The sequence below is a fragment of the Aspergillus caelatus genome (genome assembly GCF_009193585.1).
Source record: "Aspergillus caelatus strain CBS 763.97 unplaced genomic scaffold BDV27scaffold_353, whole genome shotgun sequence".
Lineage (NCBI taxonomy): Eukaryota > Fungi > Ascomycota > Eurotiomycetes > Eurotiales > Aspergillaceae > Aspergillus > Aspergillus caelatus.
Window position 1 is genome coordinate 1 of NW_022475616.1, and position 26,906 is coordinate 26,906.

At 40.1% G+C, this 26,906-nt stretch overlaps 4 protein-coding genes across 4 annotated transcripts; 1 reads left to right on the top strand and 3 right to left on the bottom strand.

Annotated features, from left to right (window-relative positions):
• Positions 1-663: 663 nt before the first annotated feature.
• BDV27DRAFT_150647 (uncharacterized protein) lies at positions 664-1,041 on the top strand (the record flags this gene model as incomplete). Its single annotated transcript, XM_032071253.1, has 1 exon — positions 664-1,041. One exon carries the CDS (start codon positions 664-666, stop codon positions 1,039-1,041), a length of 378 nt encoding a protein of 125 aa, XP_031921287.1.
• A 12,582-nt stretch (positions 1,042-13,623) lies between these two features.
• On the bottom strand, positions 13,624-16,343 carry BDV27DRAFT_150648 (kinesin light chain; the record flags this gene model as incomplete). The annotated part of the gene is made up of 4 exons (XM_032071254.1): positions 13,624-14,244; positions 14,296-15,335; positions 15,387-15,745; positions 15,781-16,343. 4 exons carry the CDS (start codon positions 16,341-16,343, stop codon positions 13,624-13,626), a joined length of 2,583 nt encoding a protein of 860 aa, XP_031921288.1.
• A 5,109-nt stretch (positions 16,344-21,452) lies between these two features.
• Positions 21,453-23,539, bottom strand: BDV27DRAFT_150649 (WD40 repeat domain-containing protein; the record flags this gene model as incomplete). Its single annotated transcript, XM_032071255.1, has 6 exons — positions 21,453-21,562; positions 21,712-22,041; positions 22,513-22,816; positions 22,847-22,942; positions 22,973-23,320; positions 23,351-23,539. 6 exons carry the CDS (start codon positions 23,537-23,539, stop codon positions 21,453-21,455), a joined length of 1,377 nt encoding a protein of 458 aa, XP_031921289.1.
• A 1,971-nt stretch (positions 23,540-25,510) lies between these two features.
• BDV27DRAFT_150650 (nucleoside phosphorylase domain-containing protein) lies at positions 25,511-26,663 on the bottom strand (the record flags this gene model as incomplete). The annotated part of the gene is made up of 4 exons (XM_032071257.1): positions 25,511-25,674; positions 25,742-25,784; positions 25,818-25,955; positions 26,025-26,663. 4 exons carry the CDS (start codon positions 26,661-26,663, stop codon positions 25,511-25,513), a joined length of 984 nt encoding a protein of 327 aa, XP_031921290.1.
• Between the last annotated feature and the right edge of the window lie 243 nt (positions 26,664-26,906).

Below are 26,906 nucleotides of genomic sequence, written 5' to 3' on the forward strand. Positions count from 1 at the left end.
CTCCCCATCTCTCCCCATCTCTCCCCATCTCTCCCCATCTCTCCCCATCTCTCCCCATCTCTCCCCATCTCTCCCCATCTCTCCCCATCTCTCCCTATCCCTCTCTCCTAGTCTAGATTGAACTACCTTTTTAACCTTCCAAGTCCATTCATGATGCCCCCAATCAGATACACTGTTACTACTGTAGGTTGTTTTAATATGATTTTGTACCTGCAAACATGGTCCAATATGCTGAGCAACCGCCCAGGTCAGTGAGCCGGACGATGTCATAGAGAAGCTGCATACCTTTAGATTACCCAAGAATAAACAATCTTACTGTTCACAGCTTCAATATTACAGGCCTATAATTCCAAATTATGTTTGGAACTAGTGTCTCTATAGCTAATCTAAGTTCTCTACCGATAGCACACCATCACTGCTTGTTCAGGAAGGAGAAGAAATCACGATAAGCGGGGAAAAGAAACGGCAAAGTCCGAGAATGCACAATGACCAGACACTGCGGTCGTTAATATGCGAGGAAACTACTATCCCGCGATATAAAACTGAGAAAAGTCTTGTTTATTCACTGTATCTTCTTTCAGGGAACAAATCGATATTATTCTCAGACAGTACGGGCGCTCTTTTCTCCAAATTACAGCCTTATTGGTCTTGCTTGTTAAAATTATGGCCTGCTTCTGGTTTCTGTATGCAATACTCCCGCTGTGCCTCAGGCGATTCTGCTCCGATCGACGCTCCCCCGTAGGTTTGATGGACTGGGACAATGGCGAACAGGATGACAGCAAATCTGCTACGAGTTATAATAAACCACTGAGTGGCTCTTCGGACTATCAAACTCCAATACTATTATTCTATGAGAAAGACCAGCCAAACCTGCCGGCCCTAGTGAAGAGTCAGAAATATAGTTTATTTCCAAAACAGTCCAAGCCCTCCTCGGCCCCCAAGATACAGCGCATTAAATTATCTTCACCCGCGGACTCGGGAGAAGAGGCTATGGCGGCAATATCAGAAATCTTGGGCAAGGACCAGGCCCTAATAGACTGAACTATATGCACCTCGACTTCCAGTGATAGTAGACAAACAATTTTTCTCCCGAAGCCAGATTTACCCGAGCCGGTAAGTAGCTATTGCTGGACACCTTGGCTTAAATATACTGATCTGAAGATAAATTATAGAAACAGATATGCTGTGTGTTTCCTATAATAGATGATTCGACCAGGGGCTAAATCGTATTACTCAGCTATGTAGGCATTTTTTATCCTTCTTCTCGAGGGCCTGTTATGTTGCTTGGTGTAAAGTACCAAGAGGAGACGAAAATAATGGGCTGCTCGCTGTTGTTTTTTAATAGAAAGGAGCAGGGTGTATTGAGAGAAGTGTTATCTCAGTATCTAAAACCAGACGAAAGGTTGTATGTTTATAAGTAATATGGACTTAAAATATACACTTAGCCATTCTATCTTTCTGTAGATAGGAATATATAGTAGCACCACTGCAGCGAAGGGCAAGGGATTGCCTGTTACGTCTAACTCTATTACCAAAAAATGTGTTTCTATGAGATTGGTCAGTTGATTCACTTTACCCATGAGTACTCTAGAGTCCTTAGTCTTAGTGACTAGTTATGTAAAGACTATATATATTATGCCAATAAATAACGATGGTTACACTGCATGGCTACTATCCGGGATATATTATGAATCTAGAACGGCTATAGACTCTAATCTAAACACAGGCCCAAGTATAAGTAGAGGATAGTCCTATGTGTAGGTTTTTTTGTTTCTGTCTTTCAATCTACAGTTATATTGGGAAGTTATTCTGTATACTGTTGATTACTATGGGCTCCCTCGAAAAAACTGTTTACCGAGAAGGAAAAGGCTCCAACCCAAACTTCGGTAATAAAGTAAATTTCTTTTTCAAGGAATTGAAGGCTGCTGGACAAATTATTGATATATATATCGGAAGTATCGTGAAGCCTTATTATACTAATAAGAATATAGGTAGCAGTCGCACCTTACCTTTCCTGTACCAGGAAACACATTTACAGTTCTGTACACAGTGGTGGGTATTAAGAATAGCTTGGGGGAATATAGAATGGCAATCTTATAACAGGGCTTTGATTTTTTCCTGGATAATATCGCGTCTATGAGAAAGGGGGAAATCGCAGAGTTTTACGTTAAGGATCTAGACAATACCGGAAATAAGCAGTCTAAATTTTCCCTGTAAGTATCTAATTAAGTTTTATATATATTTTGCTTTCAAAGTGCTGACTGCTCAGATCTGCAGAGCTCAAAGACATTGACCCTCTCCTAGCTGGGTATGTATCTGCTTATATTGGTTATAATCCATACCCTGAGAATTCTTACGAGAATGTAGTACGACTATATTTTGATCTGCAGTTCTTTTGAAGATGAAGGAAATGTAAAGACTAAGTTTAGGGGGGGCCAGGAGAATTTGTACCGAAGCTTAACACTTATCGAATACCGCTCTTAGATGAGAAAGAAACGTGGTTTCCGAGTGTATAAGAGGACAAAACCAAGTATAATACAAGAAAGTTATAGCTAAGAGCTTGTCTACTGTATATTGATCAGTAATAATAGGTGTATTATGGGTCGTAAAGCAGGATTCTATTACTTTACTATATAATATATTCTGACACGGGTGGGGCTGAAAACCGACGAATTCTATTGAGGTCCTACAGCAGATGTTGTCTCGAATGACTGATCGGGAGAACTCCCTGCTTAAGTCTTATATCTTCTGCGCGAACTTATTATTAGTTTTATTCCTTCTCCCTATTTTCTGGTATCTCCGCTGGATCAAACATGACTGACTTGGAAAGAAGATATAATACTTTAAACCAAATTGTACAGAAGACTGCTATTCGATATATTTGTTCTAAATGTCTTCGAGGGTTTTCTTGCCCAACTCTCTTGTATCAATATTTTAGAGAAGATGAGTCCCATAACGCACTGTCTGCGAGGTGTAAAGACTTCAAAAAGTTTCTTTCCTGCTATCAAGAATCTTTTAGATGTAAAATCCCCGCCACAGAGCTATCACAAGACGCTGAATGCTTTGATATCCAATATATTATTGACTATTACAAAAGGGATCAGAACCTTGCGAATTCGCTACTGACACCAGGTCCTAGTAATTTATATGCTGGTAAGGCTATTCTATGGTGGAGTAAATTTTGCTAAATAAATCCTTCTCTAAGATACTCGAATGTACATTTCATCTCCGATTATTTAACTGTACAAGTATTTACTGTCTCCTTATCGGGAATACTCAGCTATAGTCTATTCCGATGTCCAACCCCGAGGTCCCAATCACGAACATAGCCAAAATGCGGGTGTTGTAGATAGTATAATAATCGATACGGAACCATTCTCCTTGACGTGGAGCGACGAGCTATTTGACGCTTATACTGGCCTTGTAGATAATAACTAATAATCACAATTGTGACCTGGAAGGTGTGTACTATCTAGCTAAATCAATAGATGTCTGGCTTGTTATCTGCTCTTCCGAAAAATCCCGACTAACTATAATCTCTGCGGGTTTGCTAATCAGAAGAATTAAACCAGCAGAAATAGAAGTAGAACGATCGATCCAGATAGATTTGCCGAGAGTTATCTTAATATGGCTAATTATGCCGGAACCGTCAACCCGAAGGACAGTGTAAACAGTCTTGGAAAAGTTCTGCGGGGTGAAGGTGTCGCTATAAGTGCGCAAGAGTGTGAATTCTGCCACCTGGGAATATAGTTAATAGATTTCTATATATAGTTAACCGCTATAGAGCTTATACCTTTATATACCATGTCTTGGATAGGTCTCAAAGGGATATCAATCTTGGTGTCTGCTATAACAATACTAATGGGTCTCATGTCTTCTTTTCTGGGTAAAGGCAGTGTTCCATTCAGCCAGTTTTCTATGTGGGGAATAAGATATCGAATCCTAGCTTCTATTTCCTTGTCGTGGAGAACTTGCAAATGATGAAAACTCTGCATAGTTCAATATAGAGGAAGCACGGAATTCCCGAGTAATGAGACTTCAGTATAATCTGCTCCTCCTACGGTTTTGACCCCGCTGACCCCCAGAAATAAATTGGTGACGGGTGATGAGTTATTATCACAAAACAATCTCAATACCTGTGCAGAGTTCCTTTCTATATTATTTATTGATCAATAATACTGTACAATTGCGGTCGGCCTGTTAAGAAAGAAATTAATGATCTTTTAATAGTATATTATTTATAGTCCTATAAGAAATTTGGTGTACAGAACCGAAGACAGACAATTCATAAATGATAGAAATATATGCTTCTGCAAGGGAGCATTATATAAAAGTCTATTTATTTCGAAACTTAGATTTGAGTAAATCTAATAGATCTATAAATTTTTCTTTGAATTCTCTTAGTCTTATTTCCTCCCCTACTCTCTTACGGTACTGCTTCCTTAGAATGTTGAATACTTTGCGATCGTCTGAAACTTGCGCGAAGAACTGCAGGAGCCCTCGGGAGGGTGTTGATATTGGTAAAAAAAAGTCTATGGACGAGTCAAAGTGCCAAGTAAGGAGCGATAATAGGAGTAGGCTGTTATTCGTGAGATGATTTGAGATTTGTTGGACCCAGTTATCTAACAGTTTATTGTGGGTAAGGTCGAGAATGTTATCCTTCTTTAACCCTTCTTTTCGAAGTGCATAGCAAATGTCTAGGAGAGACCTGAGTCTTGGACTACAGTAAAAAAACTCCTTCTCGGCGGCAACAGAGCCTAAATACCGTGTATTTAGGGCCTTCATGGCTGACCCTGCTGGGCGGAGAAGAAAGGCCCTATATAGAAAAGCCTTTAGTTAAGGTGTTAGCGAGTATTATGTAGGATTCTCGGGCTAGTAACCAACCATAGCTAAGATAGATAGATATACAAGAAAAGCGCTGAAAGTAATATATTCGAGCAGGATTTGAGCCTCTCCGAAGATTGTCTGTTTTCCCTCTAAAGGTCAAGTACACTTAGGACTAGATATAGGTTTATACTGATTGTCTTGAACAAAAGTACTATTATACCCTGTATAGCCCTTGAGACAACCTAGAACTCTATTATACCCCACTCAGAGCACATTTTGCTGTATTGAAAGTACAGGTATTGCTGTAAGTCTGCAGAAGACTTTCATTGGCTGGACATATTTAAGAAGTTTTAAAAGTAAACCCTGTATATTCTATTTCTGCCGGATGGCGCTGTAGCTGTATAATATATAAAATGACGTAAGCTATTATTGAATCTAAAGTGATTACTGCACAAATTGCAGTCTTATTTGCTTCCCAGCGATATATCCCTTACAGGTAGTGTTCTCCACTATTGTGCCGGCCAACCCGAGGAATGGCGCGAATAATGGCAAATGGTCAGTTATGGTAATGATAATATGACCACTCGATTCAAGTTATCATGTACTGGTAGAGAATATCTATTCTGGGAATGGAGGTGATTCTAGAACACGATGGCCTAAGTGGGAAATATGCCCCTGTATTTCTCTTCGGTGGACGGATGGGAAAGAGAACGGTTCAGCCATGCATTACACCTGCTATGATGGAGAGCCACCGAGTAGTTTACTTATAGTAAGTATTAAAAGAACTGTCCAATAGTTAGATTAATTTCAGCGCAAGCCTGAGCATAAATTTATAGAATAGTCGCTTTCGAAATAAACTACAGCAGTATTTATAATACTAACTTTAAACAAAATCTATCTTACAATATTACCCACGAAATATGGTACCTAATTGTGATTTCTTACATTGCCTTTATTTGTGTTGCTTACTATATTTTCTTGATTCTGGGAATCTTCCGTGATCATCTCCATGATCTGCGACAAGAATTATGGAGGCACTATGGGTAAGTATTTAAGTAGCCCTACTAGTATATACCTCTCCCTCTCGCCTATGATATTTACTGACAGTAATATAGGTATATTGCCTGGCAGTCTCCTGTGTAATATATTCGGACGCAAAAGTATGCTAAATCGGGTCCAATTCCAGTTATCGAGTCACGAAGAAAGCTTGTAAGGGCAGAAGATTTAAATGAATTCAGAAGGAGGATGAAGTGTCGTAATAAGATCTACGATTTACGGGGAAACTTCCAGTGGTTGTATAGATATCTAAGCAGGATTACAGCAAGCAGGAATTAGGCGATAGCTTATGTTATCTAATAATTCAGACTATTATCAAGGAAGGCTTTCGAGCCGTGCAATACTAGTAATCTGTGGAAATGGTAATCTTACGCAGCCTATATATAGTGTTTATGCTATAGACTTCTAGGCTGAAAGTACCAACCTGAAATGTATATAACTGGTCAGCATATGCTTATAACTGTGATAATAAAGTGGGACCGTGCTATCATATCTTCAAGAGACATCACGGCTTTAGCAGAAGCAGAATCCTAGTATACTATAGAAGTCTTAGACGCCGTACATCTAATCTTCTCACTTTATGGCCACTTTCCTGTGGATCGCAATATCCTGTGGCTAATTTTGTTCAAATTTATTTCGTTGCGCAGAATGCGGTTGTATCGATATAATATAGCAAGTGTTGATTGCTATATATTATGTCCTTTTATCGATCGGCTTCCTATAATAATATTATGTGTCTATATATATTATATTTTGAGCTTAGGGGAGGAGTATGGGCTGTAATTCTAGAACTTCTGAGACTTGTGGAGTAACCGCTGATAATTACTTACAAGTCAGATAATATTTTCCAGAGTCCTAGCCCTATAAACTTACTTTGTTGAATATAGAGCGGCTGAAGTGAGAAATAGACATGGAAAAGAAGACCAGCTCGATAACCTGTCTGGAAATTAATTGAATATCAAACCATCTGGCAGTCTTGTTTATGTATGTACAGAGAGTAGTATATATATCGTCCTTTTCTCTCCAGAAAATATTCCTATAAAAAAATATTAGAATACACTTGCTTTTATTATTTTATAAGCAGCTGCATTCCCCGGGCGGTACCTATAGTGCTTACCAGTGAATTTTGTACAGTAGTGAGTTGTTATATTATTAAAGCAGGATATGGCCTGATATAGATACTCTATAGTAACTGTTAGGTCGACACTCTAAACTGGAAAATATAGGTCGAGAAACCTACGATACCACAGGAACCGAAAAACCAGATAAATCAGAGGAAACAATAGTTTCCCTCGAAATCTAAATAATCGACCAAGTTTAATAATAAAAAATTATATTAATCAAGAGACTTTGTTTCCGGCCACAAAAGTACCCGGCTGAAAGTAGAGAGAGATAATTATCAAAGAAAAAAGACAATTCAATAATCTATCCGGAAATTAATTACATACAAAACCCCTGTTTAGGGTGTGCCTGAGAGGTTGAGATTAGCAGTGTAGAAATAGAAGAGAATTTATCTTTTTATTTTTCTTATTGTTTTTTATTTAATTTTCTTGTCTTTCTACAATGGAGCTCAGTTATCTGGCAGACTCGTGTACTTTCGTTTAGGGTGTAGTATATTATTATTTAATCTGCCTTATTACTTCTTATTTCTGGAACAGTTTTACCATCTTTAATATCCAAACACTGATCCTGGATAGTGCATGTGAAAGCTCGATATCTAAAATTTATTATAGTATATCTATAATCCCCGGTAAGTATCAATGAAGATCAAAATATATAATCTATTATATTAAAGAGTATCACACAGAACTCCATTATATAATTCCGCTAAGGAATATAGACAAAGTTTAAAAGACTCGAAAAAGGCTCCTCCAGAGGCTCTCTAATACAGAACTTACAGCCCTTCTCACCACATAGTGTAAAATAGATAAGTCAATGAAGAGAGACAGTGGGCTTGTTTTAAGATCTATACTATTTGGCAAAACTTATACTGATTATTACTAGATTATTTTGATTATATTATGAAAACCCTTGAGGAGACTATCGAGGGCTCTCTACACGAAAGTATAAAGGGTGTACAAGAGCTACAAGGATCGAGATATAGACAGTTAATAGATATCTTTGTCTCGGTAGGGGAATTTCAGAGAGATTTCAGAGACAGGTTACTTGGTAAGTAGACTAAAAAAAGGTATAGGACACTATACTAACGAGATAATAGATTTCTCCATAATAATTAAGATTCCAGAGATTTACCTTCCCCAAGATATATCAATAAAGAAGATACTATATAACAGTAGTATAAATACTGGGAAGGGTTACTGGATACTGTTAGATCTCTTATACTCTACCGAGTACCTGACCTTCTACAGTTACGAGACAGAGAGGATCCGCCAGTAGTCGCAGCAAATCCTTATAAAATTAATATATAACATATTATATACACTTTTAAATTATCTCTTTTGCTATATTGAACCACGTTTTCAATATATATACTCCTATAAGCGTGGGATAATCCCGAGTTAGTGGCCTCGCACTATAAAGTTTGAAGGCAAGAATAAGTATAACAGAGCAGATAAGACTTATCACTATAATTGTTATTCAATCTCTAATACAGTTATTAATAGATACAATTATATTGATAGTTTATATTATATTTGACTTGCACTCAGAAGGGTTCCGAGCTATCTATACAATAGATACTATATATTCCCAATTCTGGCTTACTGGTATGACAAAGAATATACTGTATACAATACTGTTTATTCGACAGTCCCAGAAATTATATTATAGAGTCCTTAACAGTATATATTCAAAAGCAGAGATAGTACTAAGCAGAGAAGTTGTCCACAGAATACAAGCCCCGAATAAATATATATCCCAAATAGTCTAATAGAATAAATCTGTACCGTCACAATAATTGTCCACAGAAATAATTAATAATATATCTATACTTTCTACTGTCGAGTACTTTCTGCCTACTGGTCGTCTATCTGCTGAGTATCCAGACACTGCTTTAGCACCTTCAGCCTTTATATCTTATTATCCAGTCCCGGCGAATTCTATCTGCTATTCCAACTGGAAAGTAAATAATTTAGAACTACGGGATATATCTTCCCAGATAACAGACAATTTATACGGCTCCCCTGCTAAAGAAAGAACTATATTACTTATATTAATATAGATATTATGAGGCCAATTCCTAACACTTATCGTGTTATCTTCAGTTCACCGATAAATCTGAACGCTTTTACTATACTTTATTACCACTCACAATATATTCTAGCATGCCCCCACCCATATATCAGAACTACAATATCTCGCAATATCGAGTTAATAAGGCCACTATGTAGACTCTTTATTCAGTTATACTTGACAACCACGACAGCTTAAAATATAGGATTGTCTATATTAAAGTATCTGTGGCTTCGATCGATCAGTCGGCTATGGTATATCTGAAATTGATCTCTAAGACAATCACTGAGCTGCTCAAAAACTATATACAGTAACGTTATAAATACAGTATATCTAGTTGGTTAGAAGCATATACAGCTTTTGTTTTAGAGTTAGCTGCGTGGCGGTATCCTATATACTTTGGAGTCTTTGAGACTTTTGTAGATACAGAGAGTAATACTCAGGTACCGATAGATATCTCGGAGAATATTAAATTAAGCATATTAATACTGCTTTCGTGTCTGGTACTATAAAACATACTAGTTAGTTAATCTTTATATATAATTAGTTTTTCATTAGCTTATGACTAGGTATCTATTATATAGTTAGTATTCTGATAAACCGGGCTTCATCGTATTACCGGTAAGGGAATAACATTTGGCCGAGGCCGGGCATTCCTTTTTCCGAGGTCCTCGTTTAGCTTGTTTTGTGGGAGGGCATCGAGCAATTTAAGTACCAATAAATCTCTCGTAGATTATTTCACACCAGGACCTTTGTCTAGACAATATTTAGTAGAATACCGAGCTAAACTATGTTATGATTATCGACTTCCACTGTTCTCGACCAGACCCACAGCCGGTCAAAAAGCGGCCAAAGTCAGGGAGATTCAATTTTAGTGTTGAGGTGTATAAGCGGAACGACTTCGTCTGACAAAAGACAATACACCCAGTAATATGTTTCACATGACCTTACAGCTTAGTATTGGTCAATAAAATTGCCTAGTTCTAATAACACGTGATAAATAATCAATTATAAAGATTTGATTTCAGTTCTATAAGTAACATATTCAATCAATAAAACGGGATCTAACAAAAGAATATAAGATAAATAATAAAGTTATAACCTATATCTCTCTAAATCTCTTTCTCTTCCCTAAAACTAAGAGTGTTTCAGAAACAGCTTGTCTTTTGTGTACTCTATAACATTTATAGAGTCTATTACAATAGAGATACTTATTCAGCAGCCTTGGGACCCACTGTCGAAGCTTATAGTGGGAGCACCACTCTACACCGAGACAAAGAAATGTCAAACGACCCTCTGGCGTTAAGCTGTGTACGAGGATAGCCGTTATAGGGTCGGTATAGTTATCAGATTGATTTATAGAGAAACTAGGCCGCTGATTATTATCTGTTTAGGTATCTGCTGTATAAGTTAAGCAAACACCCCTCTATCCAATAGGTACAAAGAAATATACTGTCAATCCGAGTATATTTATTGACTTGTTCGACCGGGGGGGACATCATATTTTATATATATTTAGAACTATCGCTGATATATTTACTAAGTAACATCGCCGGTTCACCACTCTCAGTGGTATATCCTAGAATAATTAAGTTTATTAGTCTATTATAGCTAAGAGCTATATACCTGAGTAAACATTTCGTACTGAACTCTCGGCTACTGTTACATATAAGACAACAGCTGGGGTACAGCCATCCCGATTTAACAGCTGGGCTGCTATATCGCCAGAGAATAGAGACCCTCCAGCTACATCTTCATTCACTATACTGTGTATAGTCACGCTGTGGCCCTTGCGACTATACGGAGTTATTGAGACAATACTATTATTCAAATAGTATATCTACCGATTGTTATTCTGGCTGTGGCAGTTATGACTTTACGAGCAATAGCTGGGAGTTTCCGGGATAGTGTCACCGTCGGTATTATCAGAAGAAGGGGATTTGGCACTACTTTCCTCGATATTAATATAGATTGGATTACTCGCAGAACCTAATATAGAAAAGTCCTCCGGTCTTTCTATAGAGATGTAACAATCGTCCTCAGAGAAGTATCGATACCTTTCTATAAACGTTGTTATTGGGGAGAATAAGACCAAGCTAGTCTAGGAGACAAAGTTCAGGATATAAAGATAGATATAGAAATAGAAATAACAGTTCAGTTACAGAATAAATAATTTCGGGGGAATGAATGCCCTTATATATCTTTTTTACTTTTTGTCCTAGGCCAGCGTGACGTATAATTATAGCAGATTAACCTCCGTATTCCGCGGATATACATGCCAAGGCAGTAACTTATTGAATGGCTTTTTACTGTGTTGATAGGTAGTGCAGCAGATATTGCATTCTGTTAATATTGGACGATCTTATTCGTAATAGTTGAAGCCATTACAGTAGACTAGCAAGAATAAGACACAGGTGACCTGGTAAAACTAATTGGGAAGAACACCTGGACAGGGCCTAAGAATAGAGCTTTTCGAAACCTTACTCTCGCAGCAGATCGATATCTATGAAGGTAACTGGTCGAGTATTTAGTCTTGATCCACCTTATAATACTCCAATACCATTCCTTACACTGCAAGGTATCTATTATTATTAATATAAAGTTATACAAGCCACCATATTTCTAAGAATAAGGAGATATGGTTCGGTAGAAACACCTCAACCAGTCATCACTTGCGATCATGGGAGACTTATTCCTCGGTATCTAAGGTCAAGTATGGATAGTCTTGCGAGAGGCAGTGACCTGGACATCCAAGGGAATCTGTACCGCAGTCAAGTGAGATAATAGAAACAGCGACCAATACTTCCATCCCAACACCCTAACAACGACTGTCAGTTAGGCCAATTAGAGATAAAGGATAGTTCCCACTCGAGATTATCTCCAAGACTTCACATAGCCTTGGGCAGGTAGGCACAAAGAAGGGTGAAACAGAATATCAAAATAGCATAACACTAACCTTACTTGGAAGCGTCTGCTTTTTCTAGACCACAAAGATAGGGCCTGTCACAATCGGGCTACGCAATAGTATATTGCGAAGACCAATTATTGCGAGTATTTCTAACTTATCTACCGTATAAAGTATAGTCAAGTCAGCCTACTGTAACATCTGACCATATTTAGGTATTGAGACCCAGCCAGCGATTTATCCACCAACAAGCGAGTTGGTCCGATCTTTGCGTTCGCTGCAAGTTGAACATCATAATCCCAGACCAGATAGAGGGATATATCCGGTTACGAATGAATATATACATCCAGGCCGGCTGCGTAAAGATAATAGCCTGCTCTTCAGTTTCCTAGGATATATAGATACTAGGATATCGGAAAGTCTGGTGCTAACTTGCTTTTCGCTATCCTGGGATATCAAGAAGCCTGATACCACCTCGACTATTAAAGAAACCTTTATTCCTGCCATTTCTTACTTCCCAATCATCTTTACCTCTGACCCAGTCGATAACAGCTGTCTCGAAGCATTTTCATCATAGCGTCCAATAGCATTAGCATTCAAGAGCTGGAAAAATTTGACCACCCTTTCAGAGTCAAGCAGACGCTAGCCACACCTCTTAGTAAGTTCGTCGGTATGATAGCTTCCCACACAAATATCGATCTTGGCTGTACACCAAAGGTATGCTAGAATCCACGACAATAAAGAGATCTTGGGCTGATTATAGTAGTTCCACACAATTATTTAGCAGCTGTGCGGAGAAGCCCCGAGGCAGCGCGAACCATTTCCGGAATAATATAAGAGAATATTATACCAATTCCTGTAGACACAAGCGCAAGCCAGCTCACAATCCTTCATACCGCCCACAAAAGCTAAGAAAACAAAGGGCCGGCCCCTAGCGAGTATATCCGAGAATAAACCGGCATTCGACAGTAATCTTGGAGGTTCTATTAAACCACACAACAGATCACCATTGAAGCCTTCCCCGCTGCTTAGTAGTCGTTTATCTCAGGGCGGCTGCCGTGTAGATAAGAAGACATACGACTAGCAGTAGCTCCTCGAGAGCGCTGGAGGGAGAGCTTAATTAGACATTAAGATTAAAAACATAATGCAGAAGAAGAAGAAACATCTTTAGTAAACCCAAGCTGATAGGGCGGCCGTTACAATAGTATAAACATTCGGTCTCACACAAGTCTCGAAAAGTTCTAAAATTCTACAAATATCAACTGAAAGTCGGTAGTGAATTAGCTACGTAATTTGAGCAAGGTACTACGCATGGATAAAAAGTTCATAAGTCGCGCTTAACAAGAGGTGATGATAGTAGTTATACTTCCATAATAAAAAAGTGGGTGAGAGGCTGTATATCAGCAACTAGCAGAAAGTTGGTTAAGAGATATACATTGCTGCGGAAGGTACAAAACTGTCCAGGTAATCTCTTATATTCTTGCCAATGACCGTGTTAGCCAAGGATTTGGCAGCCTAGAATCTATTGTTTTACAGAACAAACACCAGTACTAATTAACCTTCTTTAAAAAACCCTTTAGCTGCCTCACAAAAAGTCTTCCTTTCGACTCGTAGCTTAGCTTCGGATCCTGTTCTACTAGTAATTAATCTGACAGCACAGTGAAAGTAACATTGTTTTCGGGCATTGCTTGCGGAGTTACAGAAGCCTGTCTTATTCTGGATCTCTTTATCAGATCCTTGTAGAAAGCAGCAAGGGTCATCTCCGATAACAGTCGATCAGGATGGTCTTCTGCGAGCACTTCCGATTGTATCGCGACAACATGTTCTAGCAGTTTAACTGCCTCCTTGATCTGTCCATTAGCTTGATATGCTATAGCGAGCGTGTGCTGTGATACCAGTCGATTAGGATGATCTTCTGCGAGTACTTCCGATTCTATCGCGACAATATATTCTAGCAGTTTAACCGCCTCCTTGATTTGTCCATTGGCTTGATATGCTATAGCGAGCATGTGCTGCGATGTCAGTCGATCAGTATTACTTCGAGGAAGATTTATATCCCTCCATTCGCAAGACTTCTGTAACCAAAGAACAGCTTCTTTCACTCGTCCATCAACATATAAGCACTGACCGACTTTGAGATAGAGCTTACTCTTCTCTTCTGTACCTTGGCATTGCTTATCCTTCTCTATGTGCGCCGCATGCGGTAGATAATCCCGCCATATCTCACGATTACCGTAATCGTCGGATGGAAAGACTTCTGAGAGCTATTTTAATGCAGCTATTGTTGTTTCTTCTTTACGGCCATTCTAATTTACCCACATCCTCGTCGCCAAGTGGACTAGTCTATATATATCGAGCTTAGTTCCATTATCTCTTCTCTCCAGAAATAAGTAGGAGCACAGTATACCGATCACTCCTACCAGCCGTACTTCAGGATACGCTGCTGGTAAAATAGAGTATAGGATTACTCTCCACTCAATACAAGATATAAATGCGAGGAGATCTGTAGCTAACGTATCGCATTCGAGAATTTTGTTAAAGGTGATTATCCACATCTTCGCAACCGCATTTATCGAGTTCCGATATCGTGTTTTATCACCGAAATCTGTGCTGATAAGTGCAACAGCATCCTGCTCTGTCTTCTTTAATAGGTACAAATACTCGGAGATAGAGCTTTTATTAGTGTTTATATATACAGCTGCCTGGGTGATAGCCAACGGGAGGTATTCCAGCTCTGTCAGAAGATTTACCACAGTCTCGGAGTTGTCAGAAGGGTTCTTTCGAACCAAAGACTTCTCTAACAAGTTTATTGTCTCCTGTCTCACCATCTTTCCTATCTCAACCACATCGCTGCCCGTCAAGTACTGCGCTACAGCTCCATGCCGCGTTGTAAATATAGTCAGGCCACCATCGCTTTTTGGCAGAAAGGCCAGCAAGCCTTCTATTTGATAGGTCCCGCGAAGCAAGTCAAGATTGTCAGCATTGTCGATAACTAGCAACCACTTTCCTGCGGTCTTTGCACTTAGCCGTTGCCGTACTAGGATTTTCAGATCTTCGCCGTCCTCTTGCTCCTGGCGTATCCCTAATACTCCTACTATCTCCCTGCAGCTTAGCTCAAACGTCTCCATACTCAACGCTTGTACCCAGAAGATAGAGTATTCTGGACAGTCCTCTTTAACTGAATATATGAATTGTAGCGCGACTTGCATCTTACCGATACCACCAAGACCGCTGAGTAATACTTTCTGACAATCTTTATTTACTAGGAGCCTTTGCTTCAGCGTATCAAGCTCTATATTCCAACCAATAAACTTATAATTTCTTTCGAACAGGAGGTAAAAGGTACACTTCACCCCTATAGCGTGTGAGTTATCTCTAAATTTTACACTATGACGGCTAGACTAACCTCGTAGTGCTTCATCGACGGTTTGCGTGTTTACCACATCCGCCACCGGTATCACACCTAGCAACTCCTTCGCGTATACCGCTGCTATTCCCGCCGCGTATAGCTGCCATCTCTTATTCTTGTGGGAGTCAGCGTAGTCGCAGATTCCGCGGATAACCAGACATAGAAAAGTATTCATCAGGCCGGCTGCTTCTATCTCAAAGTAGAGAACTCCTCTGAATTCTGAGCTAATCTTGTCCCGTTCGACTTCGTCCCTCATTACCTGGTTCCCCGACGCGATTGCACTGTAGTAAATCATAGATATATCGTCCGCCCGTTTTTCCCTTTGTATCATCCTCGCGGTTGTATATGATAGACAGCTATCTCTCCACTATAATTATACTCCGCTTCGAACAGCAAATCGCTTCCTACTTGATCGCGGCCGAACTTGGGGAGGTTACCAAGCTTCGACAGGTGTGGCGACAGACTACTTCTCCCTCGGTCGAGGTTGGATCGAAGCTTCGTAACAGCGGCAAGGAGGATTGTGGACGGAGCATTGAGGAACCCCGTCCGCTTGAACCCGCTTGGTGTTGACTTTCCAAAGTCGTATTGCACTACCCCGCCATAACCGTTACCCGGCTGGCTGACAACAATATCGCCAAGCCGAATATCTGCTTCTTTACTTGGAACACCGCCTCCAATTCCTACCATCAGTCCAAATCGAACGGCCGGAAACATAGTCTTTATCTGCATGGCCACCGCTACAGCAGAGTTAGTACCCGTCTGGCCTGCAGACAGACACGCTAGGACGATATTATGGGCTCCTATGGACCCTAGGGTGTATATATTTGAATCGGTATGATTCGAAGGAAGATTCTGGTATTCTTCGTCAAGCATCTCCTGAGCGGCAGTCAGCTCGTCCGGCAAGGCGCATACCCACCCGACCGTGTAGTCATGGTGACTGAGGCGGCGGGCCATCTTGCTCCGGTGTCAGCTAGGATTAGCTTCAACTTGGTTGTGATCTGGATATCATAACCAGCACCGAAATCGGAGACACCTTGTTCAAGATTTATACGAGACCAGACACATATCGCCCACGGCTGACATGGAAAAGGAGCGAGGCTCCGCCGCTGGTGTCATATAGGTCCAATCTCCAATCCTTATACAGATGAGCGATACAGGTGACGAAGCCCAATAAAATCTAGCATTTAGACCAGGGTCAAGATGAGGGGTAGTCAGCCAGTCCGCCTATATTCCATCCTCCTATGAGAACCGGCTCAATCGACAAAAACCTGATAATAGAACCAAAGACGATAGTTTATAGGTCTAGATATATTGTGGCTCACGGCTTTCGTTTCTGTCCAGCCCAGGTGGGGAAAGGACACGTCCAATACTAGATAATAACAGCAATATGTTGAACACTTCCCGGAAGAACAGATACCTCTTCGATATATAGTCTAAGTTCTTTAGCGAGACTCTCACAAAGGGTATTTAGCATCACGGGAATAATGTATAGAGTCGTCGGCCGGGACAGAATAAGGAAGGATTGGGGCTGCCAAATAACCGCATATTCCCATATGTGAGTGATACTGTAGAATGCTCGCGCTGCTTGGTCTATACTGATAATTTACCATCCGCTCAAGTCACACCTAATACAGATTAAATACCACAACAGAACTCACTAATATATTGCGTCGCAGGGGATTCGGCGCTCTGTGTAGAATGACTCTATCGAATAAACTGAAGACTGTCTTTATTAATATTACACGGCAGTGACAACACAGTACCTAATCGATCAAATTTCCATGGGCTTATAATAGACCCACAAAGTGTAAAACCCAGACAGAAGCGACAAGTGTCTTGAACCCTGAATACCTTCCTTGTGTAGTGTCCCAAATCACACCAAGTACTTAATACAGTGTATTCCTTAGAATTGCTCTTCGGTTCTCTACTGACTTGTATATCTAACCAATTGTAGTTTTTCTGGTTGAGTCCTTGAGACCTTTCGACGATACCGATATTGAATTTACGCTCCGCAGGAGAACCACTCAATGGCTGATCTGGCTGTGCCAGGATCCTACAGAGTGCTACCGAGGTAAATTCTTCTCTGGTAGTTAAATTATGGACCCTATCGACCCAGGTCGAAAGCCAATCTAAAGTATCCATCCCACCCCCAAACAACTGTTGAGCCGATTTGGGGGCGAGGGATAGTTCTTACTCGGTATTATTTCGAAGGCTTCATACAGCCTTGGGTAGGTAGGCGATACAAAAAGTAAAATGGAATCTCAAAATAGCATACCGGACTGACCTTGATTGGGAGGCTACTTTTTCTAAGCCACGAAGATAGGACTACTTGCAGCCAGGCTACGTAATGGTTATATTGCAAAGGCTAATTGTCACAAGAAGTCTCAACTTATCTACTATACAGGGTATAGTCTAGTCAGTCTACAGGGATGTCTGACCACACTTTCCTGCTGAGGCCCAGGCTACGATATATCCGCTAACAAGTGTGCTAGTCCAATCCCTGCTATCCCTGCAAGCTGAACATTCTAATCCGATATCAGATAGAGGAATACATCCGGTTACCAATAGGTGTGTAGATCCAAGCCAGCCGTATAAAATAATAGACCGCTTTTCAATATCCTAGGATGGTGGGATATCGGAAAGCCTGGTGCTAGCTCGCCTTTTGCTATCCTGGAATACTGAGAAGCCTGACACCCCCTCAGCTATAAAAGGCCCCTCGATTCCTGCTATTTCCTCACTTCGCAATCATCCTTACCTTGCTCATTCAAAAATAGCTATCTCGAAGCATTTTTAAATATAGCGTCCAATAGTATTAGTATTCAAGAGTTGGACAAATCCAATATATCCTCCAAAGTCGGGGAGAAACTGATCAAACTACTCAGCGAATTTATTAATATAATTACTTCCCACACAAACATTGATCTTGGTCGTATACCTAAGATATACTGGAATCCACGACAATAAAGATATCTTGGGCTGATCAGAGTAGTTCTACACAGTTATTCAGCAGCTGTATAAAAAAGCCCCGGAAGCAGTACGGACCATTGCCGGAATAATACAAGAGGGCATTACAAATTCGCGTGGACACAAGCATAAGCCAACTAAAGATCCTGCATACTGCCGAGGAAAGATAAGAAAAGAAAGAATCAGCCACCCAGCCAATATATCTATAGAAAAACTGGAATTCTGTAAAACTCTCCGAGGCTCTATCTAACCACGCAACAAACCCTTATTAAAGCCTTCGCCGTTGCTTTATAATTATTCATCTCATAGCAGCGGCTGTGGTGAAGAGGGGAAGAACGTATTATCTACAGGAGTCCTAGCCACAATGGCAAGTAAAGCCCTTGCCGCAAGTTCCAAGCAGTCATTGCGCCACACCTCACCGGAGTCAGTACTACACATAGAACCTATATCTTCTAAAATAACACCCGTTACTTCTTCAAAATAAATTGACCGTCGTTTATCTTTATCTCAAATAGAGGAAGTACAGAGGAAAGCAATCCCGACATTACTTACAAGTACAACTGGCCAATCCACACAGATAAAATTGTTCCCGAACACACACTCTATTATAGACTTGACTGTCAAAGCCACCCGTACTATCTGCCACCTTAGTAAACATAAGAATAGTATTCCCTCAGATATACATATCCGAGTCCTTCAATCGCTTCAAGTCCAACCCGGAGTAACTGCAGGATGTACCAACCACAATCATTGGTCAGATGGTTCGATGTAGATACAGATACTTGAAATAGGGAAATCCCGAAAAGACCGAGATATTATATAAAATATGCTCGAATATATAGGAGCTTGAGAGTGGTACAATACTCAGTTAGAGCTTGCAAAGAAAACAGTTATAACAAAAAAGAATAAACCAGTCGGGCAGCAGGGTACCGCAATATATATAATAGACCAAATACAGAACAGATAGATCGGTGGAGTAGGAATAGTTACACTACAGGAAGATAACTCCTATTATCTATTAAGAATTGGCCCTGCCAGTATATCTGCAGAGGAAAAATATTTATAATAAACCCGGATTAGCATGCAGCTTAATAGAGGCAAGCAGTATACCAAACTTATAAAAGAACTGGGGCTTGGGATACTATTCGATAAAAATATCTAGTAAGCTGCAAGAAAAAATTTTATACCTTTAGCTACTAATCGGTGATAGGGCCTATGTTAAATCGGGCAAGGAAGAGCTTGACAATATAGTAAAGGCTATTCAAGCTGATACAAGACATATAAAGCTGCTTCAAATTCTGGCCCCACAGCTAGAACACCTTGTCAAGAATAGGTTGCTAGATCTTCACATTTTCTACAAGAACTTAAAAGAAGCAAAGCTACTGTCTGAATATAAGCTCCATAAACTGGAAGGACATTTTGCTCTAGAAAAGGTAAATACATAGCCTACAACAGCCAGAGTATACATTAATTTTATTACTGAAGGACCCCCTGCCTGACAATCGACTTGAGGCAGAGATTGATCGTCTTATTAGAGACATTAACATAAAGGTACTTGATCAGACGACATTTAGATATAATAATACAATTGCAATCAACAATAGTATAGAAATACTATATGGTATCTTCGACCGACTTCGCCCGGGTAGATAGTTGGATAGTTGGACTATCAACGCTCTTATACAAATCTCCGATAAATCTGTGTTTGTTAAGCATAATCTAAGCATCCCGTTCGACCAGAAGAGTAGTAATAATATTCTTCGGCCGATCAAACACCCGTTAAGAGCCTGAGCCACGAAGATAGCTAAGTTTCGGGAAGAGACCAGGAAACCCTCTAGAGAATTAATCCCTTTAGTTTTTTTCTGCACAATTAATCATAAAAAGCAATATTTTTCGTTACTCAAGATCAATAAACGAGAGAAGGTTATACGCTACTATAATTCGATGGCTAAGGTTACTACTAGGCTCCGTATAGCCGAAGTAGTAAAGGAGCAATTTGACAATTTAAAATTCCCCTACGAAGAAGTAGTAAGAACCCACGGCTATAAGTCCCTTTCAAAGCACTGATATAATGGCATAGCCTACTCCACAACAGGACGACGGCTGGAGTTGCGGAATCAGGACAGTTTAGAACTTTCGGCGCTTATCGAATAATCTCCCAATTGGATCAGGCGATATCGTACTGAACCCCGAGCGGATAATACTAGAAGTGGTAGAGAGACTGACAGCCTGCGTGGAGGGTGGTACGATAACAAAATATATTCGACAAAGACACTCAGAGCGAGAGAAGCGGCCACTGACCTAAATATACCTTTATACAATTAGAACCTAATAGGAAAGCAGATAACTATAACTTATATAAGACATCCGGAAACTGGTATCACCATTTATAGAAACCCTAAGCTGAAACCGCACTAAACTAAATTCGCAATAGAATAGCATAATAATTCTTCCGAACCTTACAGCGTACTGTAATAACAGGGAATATTATATAAATTACATAAATCAGATCTCGGCTTTGTACCCTGATATGGAAACATCTGGATTAAGAATTGACAAGCTGTCTATACTGACAAAATCACCTAAGATTACTGGTGAGTTCTTATTTATAGGAGAAAAATATATAAAAGCCTGAGCATTCCCCGACCCTTCTGTGCCAAGACATTAAAAAATAAAAACCCTGTGAAATATTAAAGAAGATTACTTTACAGTGTATAGAATCGAATAATAGTGACCCTACTATCCGGATATCCTATTGCAATTGTAGTGTCATTGACTGCATGACAATTGAATAAACAATATTCAGCAGGGAGCCATAGCAGATTCTCGCCTCCTAATACGACCCAAGCATTAGATAAAGATATTTGAAGATTAGAAGTAGCTTCATCCGGAGATAAGTTGACCCAATTTGAATAGCCCTTGAGCGTCTGCCGCTCTATGCCAGTCGTTATATCCCAGAGTCTGATAGTATTGTCGTTGGAGCCTGACACTAAAGTACACCCATCAGGTGAGAAGGCCACTGAATTGACCCAATCTAAATAGTCTTTGAGCGTCTGCCGCTCCATGCCAGTCGTTGTATCCCAGAGCCTGATAGTCTTGTCATCTGAACCGGAGGCTAAAGTATGCCCATCCGGCGAGAAGACCACTGAACTGAATAAACCTAAATAACTCTTGAACGTCAATTTTCTGTCGGTTGTTATATCGCAGACCTTGATAGTGTTATTATTAAAGCCCAACGCTAAAGTACACCTATCAGGCGAGAAGGCTATTGAACTGACTAAGTCTGAATAGTCTATCATCGTCTGCCGTACTATGCCAGTTGTTATATCCCAGACTTTAATAGTCGTGTCGTAAGAACCTAATACTAAATTATACCCATCAGACGAGAAGGCTAATAAACTAACTGAATCTGAATACCCGGTAAGTATTCTCCACTCTTTACCAGTTGTTGTATCCCAGAGCCTGATAGTCTTGTTATCTGAGCCGGTGGCTAAAGTATACCCATCAGACAAGAAGGCCACTGAATTGATCCAATCTAAATAGCCTATAAGTGTCCTCCGCACTTTGCCAGTTATTGTATCCCAGAGCTTAATAGTCTTGTCATCTGAGCCCGATACTAAAGTATGCCCATCTGGCGAGAAGGCCACTGAATTAATCCAATCTGAATGGCCTGTAAGTGTCTTCCACTCTTTGCCAGTTGCTGTATCCCAGAGCTTAATAATCTTGTCATCTGAGCCCGACACTAAAGTACACCCATCTGGCGAGAAGACCACTGACCTGACCGAATTTAAATAGCCTTTGAGTATCTGCCGCTTCATGCCAGTTGTATCCCAGAGCCTAATAGTCTTGTTATCTGAGCCCGAAGTCGAAGTACCTCAATCAGACCAGAGGGCCATTAATTTAACTAGATCTGAATAACCATTGAGCATCTGCCGTAGCATACCAGTTCTTGTATCCCAGAGCTTGATAGTCTTGTTATTAAAACCCGATACTAAAGTGCGCCCATCAGATAAGAAAGCCACTGATCTAACTTGATCTACATAGCCTTTGACCGTCTGCTCTTTGCCAGTCGTTGTATCCCAGAGCCTGATAGTCTTGTCGTAGAAGCCCGATACTAAAGTGCACCCATCAGGCAACAAGACCATTGAACTGATTGTACCTGAATGACTCTTCAGCATCTGCCGTAGCTTACCGGTCATCGTGTCCCAGAGCTTGATAGTCTTATCGTCAGAGCCTGACACTAAAGTGCCCCCATCAGGCGCGAAAGCGATTGAATTAACTGAATCTAAATAACTCTTATACACCTGCCACTCTATATCAGTTACTGTATTCCAGAGCTTGATAGCTTTGTCCGACAAGCCTGATGCTAAAGTATATCCATCAGGCGAGAGGGCCACTGAAATAATTGAACCTAAATGGCCCTCAAACATCTGGCGCACTGTGCCGGTCTTTTTATCCCAGAGCTTGATAGTTTTGTCGCAGGAGCCCGATACCAAAGTACATCCATTAGGCGAGATAGCCACTGAAATAATTGCACCTAAATGATTATTGAATGTCTGGCACACTGTGCCGGTCTCTTTATCCCAGAGCTTGATGGTGCAATTGTCAGAGCCCAACACTAAACTGTATCTATCAGGCGAGAAGACCACGGAGTTAACCAGCTCTGTATGACCTGTAAGTGTCTTCCACACTTTACCAGTTGTTGTATCCCAGAGCTTAATAGTCTTGTCAGATAAGCCCAACGCTAAAGTACATCTATCAGGTAAGAAGGCCACGGAGCTAACTAGATCTGAATAGCCTGTAAGTGTCTTCCACACTTTACCAGTTGTTGTATCCCAGAGCTTAATAGTATTGTTATATGAGCCTGACGCTAAAGTGCATCCATCAGGTAAGAAGGCCACTGACCAGACCCATTCTGAATAGCCCTTGAGCGTCTGCCGCTCTATGCCAGTCGTTATATCCCAGAGCTTGATAGTATTGTCGTAAGAACCTGATACTAAAGTATACCTATCTGGTGAGAAGGCCACTGAACTAACTGAATCTGAATGGCCCTTGAGCGTCTGCTGCTCTATACCGGTCGTTATTTTCCAGAGCTTGATAGTCTTGTCGTCTGAGCCTGACACTAAAGTATACCTATCAGTTGAGAAGGCCACCTTATTGATTGAATCTGAATGGCCCTCAAGCATTTGTAAACTTGGGCGCCATAGTTCTTCGACAACTAGTGGCTTTTGTATCCGGTTTATTATTTTATTATAAAATATCTTCTTCACAATACTTTGTACAGGTGCGAATATCAGCACAGAACAGTAGAGTTGGAGTGGAGAAATGCCGGCCACATAAATATTTTAAAGAATAAATCTTTTCGCATTATAGAGAAAGTCGTAAATCTCAGCACCGATACTTTCCTATAATATATATCAGCCACGGTTTAACTGTAGAACTTAAAGAGACTTACCCATATACTTGATCTCAGTGTATCTATCATCTCCACTGCATTAGATATATTTCCAACTAGAGCCAGTGCCTTCAACCAATAAAGGAAACGTTTCGTTAGGAAGGAGAGAATTTCAGTCTCAGGCATATGACCTTTGCTCTGCTTAGTATAATATACCCAGTAGTAGCAGACATATTGCAAATCAGCTGTGATATACTGCTTGATAATCTGAGAATCAATATCCTTATACTGTGCTCCATAGCTTGCTAGACCACAGATGTTATATTTTAACTTGGTATCCATCATATGAAGGCAATATAATGCTATTTTCCTATACGTCTCTTGCCTATCTACGTAGAAAATGCTGCTTGTGTTTAAGAGATAATCTCGAAAAGATAAGTATAGAATTCGGACAGAAGCATCTATATTGCTTGAGATATAAAGAACTGATTGTAAGGGATATAATAGCTCGCGGATATCGTCCGCCGATAGTTATAGAAGCTGGGAAAGAGATTCAATAGAGAGTAGCATAGCAAGAAGAATAATAACTCTAACAATATTCTGAAACTCTTCCACAAGCTCCTTTGAGTAATTTCTATCATCCTCTATAAGTTGATCCAGAACTGGTAGATATATTTTGTCTATTTAAGTTGTAGTTATGTTTGCTTAAAATTCAAGAAATCTCTGAAGCTATTTCTTTGGATATATACCCTTTCTAATAAAGCGACATATCGTGGCCGCAAAGATAAATAATGGAACAGCCATCTGTACTATCTTTTCGAGAACTTTATTACCAGGCCAGCTAGGCGAAAGTGAACGCTTATAATAAATCTTAGAAAACTCGTCCTCCAGGAATATACAGATATCATATTCAATTATAGGCCTTTGAAGCTCATGGAGGACTAAGTCCTGATAAGAGTTATTTTGCGTGAAACCATAATAGACTGTAGGCTCAGGTCTGCTAGTCAAGAAGATTCGAAGACATAGAGCTTTTGATATCTGTATCTACAGTAAAAGTTAAAGTATAGCTTGTATATCATTTTCCCCTTCGTATTCATCCAATACATTAATTATAAAAACAATAGTCTTTGGTTTAACTTAATCCAGACAATATAGCGGTTCAAGAATCAATTCATCAAATTGTTATTTGATCGATCTATCTGATATAAAGGAGTCGGCATTAATTGCCATTTCGACGTAGCAGACCAAAGCAGGAATCCGACACAGAAGCTCTGCGCATATAGTGGTGAAGAATATCTTAGCAGTACTGCGGCCATGCTCTCCATATTTAAAGAAGAAGCTAGCTCCGAGTTTACCCTTCTCCTCAAATAATTGGGCTACAGTCCGAGAAATCGTTGATTTTCCAGTTCCCGCCATCCCATTCAACCAGAATATACACTTCTGGCTTGGATCCCCTGCCCACTTCTGGATCTGGCGAAGCAATTTAAGCCTGGTTTTTGGGTGGCATCTTGCGTTATCTTCTCCACCGAATGCATCAAAACTTGAACCTTCTGCATATAGTAGTTTGTTAAGGACTTTTTCACGTCTGCTGTCATATGCAAGGCCCTGAACAGTAGCGCTTGTATCTTCGACAACATTATGTATTTTAACCACTGATTTCTCAACTTTTAATAATATTACCAATTTGTTCAATCAAAGTAAAGTAGAAATGCCCTGGGTAAAGAAATAAAATCTCCAGTACAGCTTATATACTCTGCTTAATTCAATCCATATTCACAACTCCCTGTCCCGAAACAACCAGAAGAAGTTCTCTTGCATATAATACTGCCGTCGCCACAGAATATAGCTGCCAGATCTTGTTCTTATAGGAATCGGCATAGTCACAGATACCTCGTATAATAAGGCAAGGAAATGAGTCCATAAGCCCTAGATAAACATAAGATACTAGATTTTCCGGCTATTACAACAGACTTAAGAGTTGTGTGTTACTCACCAGCAGCCTCCATTTCGAAGCAAATTATATTCTCCTCCCGAGCCTATCTATCTCTTAAGATAGCGTCCTTCATCACTCGGTCCGCTGACCCAATAATTCCATAATGTAATCGAGATAAATTATCAGAACAATCTTTCCTCTTGACAAGATTGCTGTCTATGAGTCCGCAACAATTTTGACACGACTTATGTCCCTCTGAGTGAGTAAAGATTAACTTGAAAAGACAGTCCATTCTAGATCCTAGATATTAGAATTGTGTCGCATTTCCTGGATTTTTTAACACCAATTCAGATAATGTCTCGCAGATTTTGTGTCTGTATAACTTGTGATGCGCTCTGAGAGTCCCGACAGTACCCAGAACAATATTAGAAGGTTTGTTTAGTTTACCGCTACTAAGTACAAATTCCTTTTCCTGTAACAATTTCCTAAAATCATACTGTACAACAGCATCCGATAATTTTGAGTAAAGGCTGATTATCACATTACCAAGTCTTATATCTCGTATATCTTCTGTGTCGTCTTTAGAATTCTCCTCCTTTACTTCACTCTCATTTCCCTGTGCACCATAGTATGGCGCCCCACCACCAATTCCGACCATCAATCCAAATCTGACAGCTGGAAAGCTACGGGTCATGTCTTTGGCCACAGTAGCAGCAGATACCTTGCCTATTTCTCCTTCTGGCAGGCAAGCAATCACCACATTGTGGTCATGGATCCGGCCAAGGACATATGTATTTGCGTCCTGCGGATTAGTTACTGGTAGAACAGGATGTATTTCATCCAACATAGCCATGGCAGCTACCAGTTCGGTCTCCGGTAAAGCATATATCCAGCCGATAGTATAATCGCTATAGATAAAATATAGACGTTTCCGCTTTCTCCTTGGAGTCCAGCTAGTAGGAGAACATTCTGTGGTATCCATTTCGGCATCTAATGGTGTCAAAAGCCCTAATCCTAAAGAATAGTCTTGGGCTTGTAAATCGAATAGATAGTTTAAATCAAACAAGGAACTTGGGGCTGCCGGACTAGAAGCCCTAGATTAGAAAGAATAAAAAAGATCAAAATAATAAATAGGAAATCTGAATATCTGGTAAATTAGGTAGTTGGTTAATTATCTGTATTGGAAAATAATCAAATCCAGAAGGGGGTAAAGGCCATTTTTATG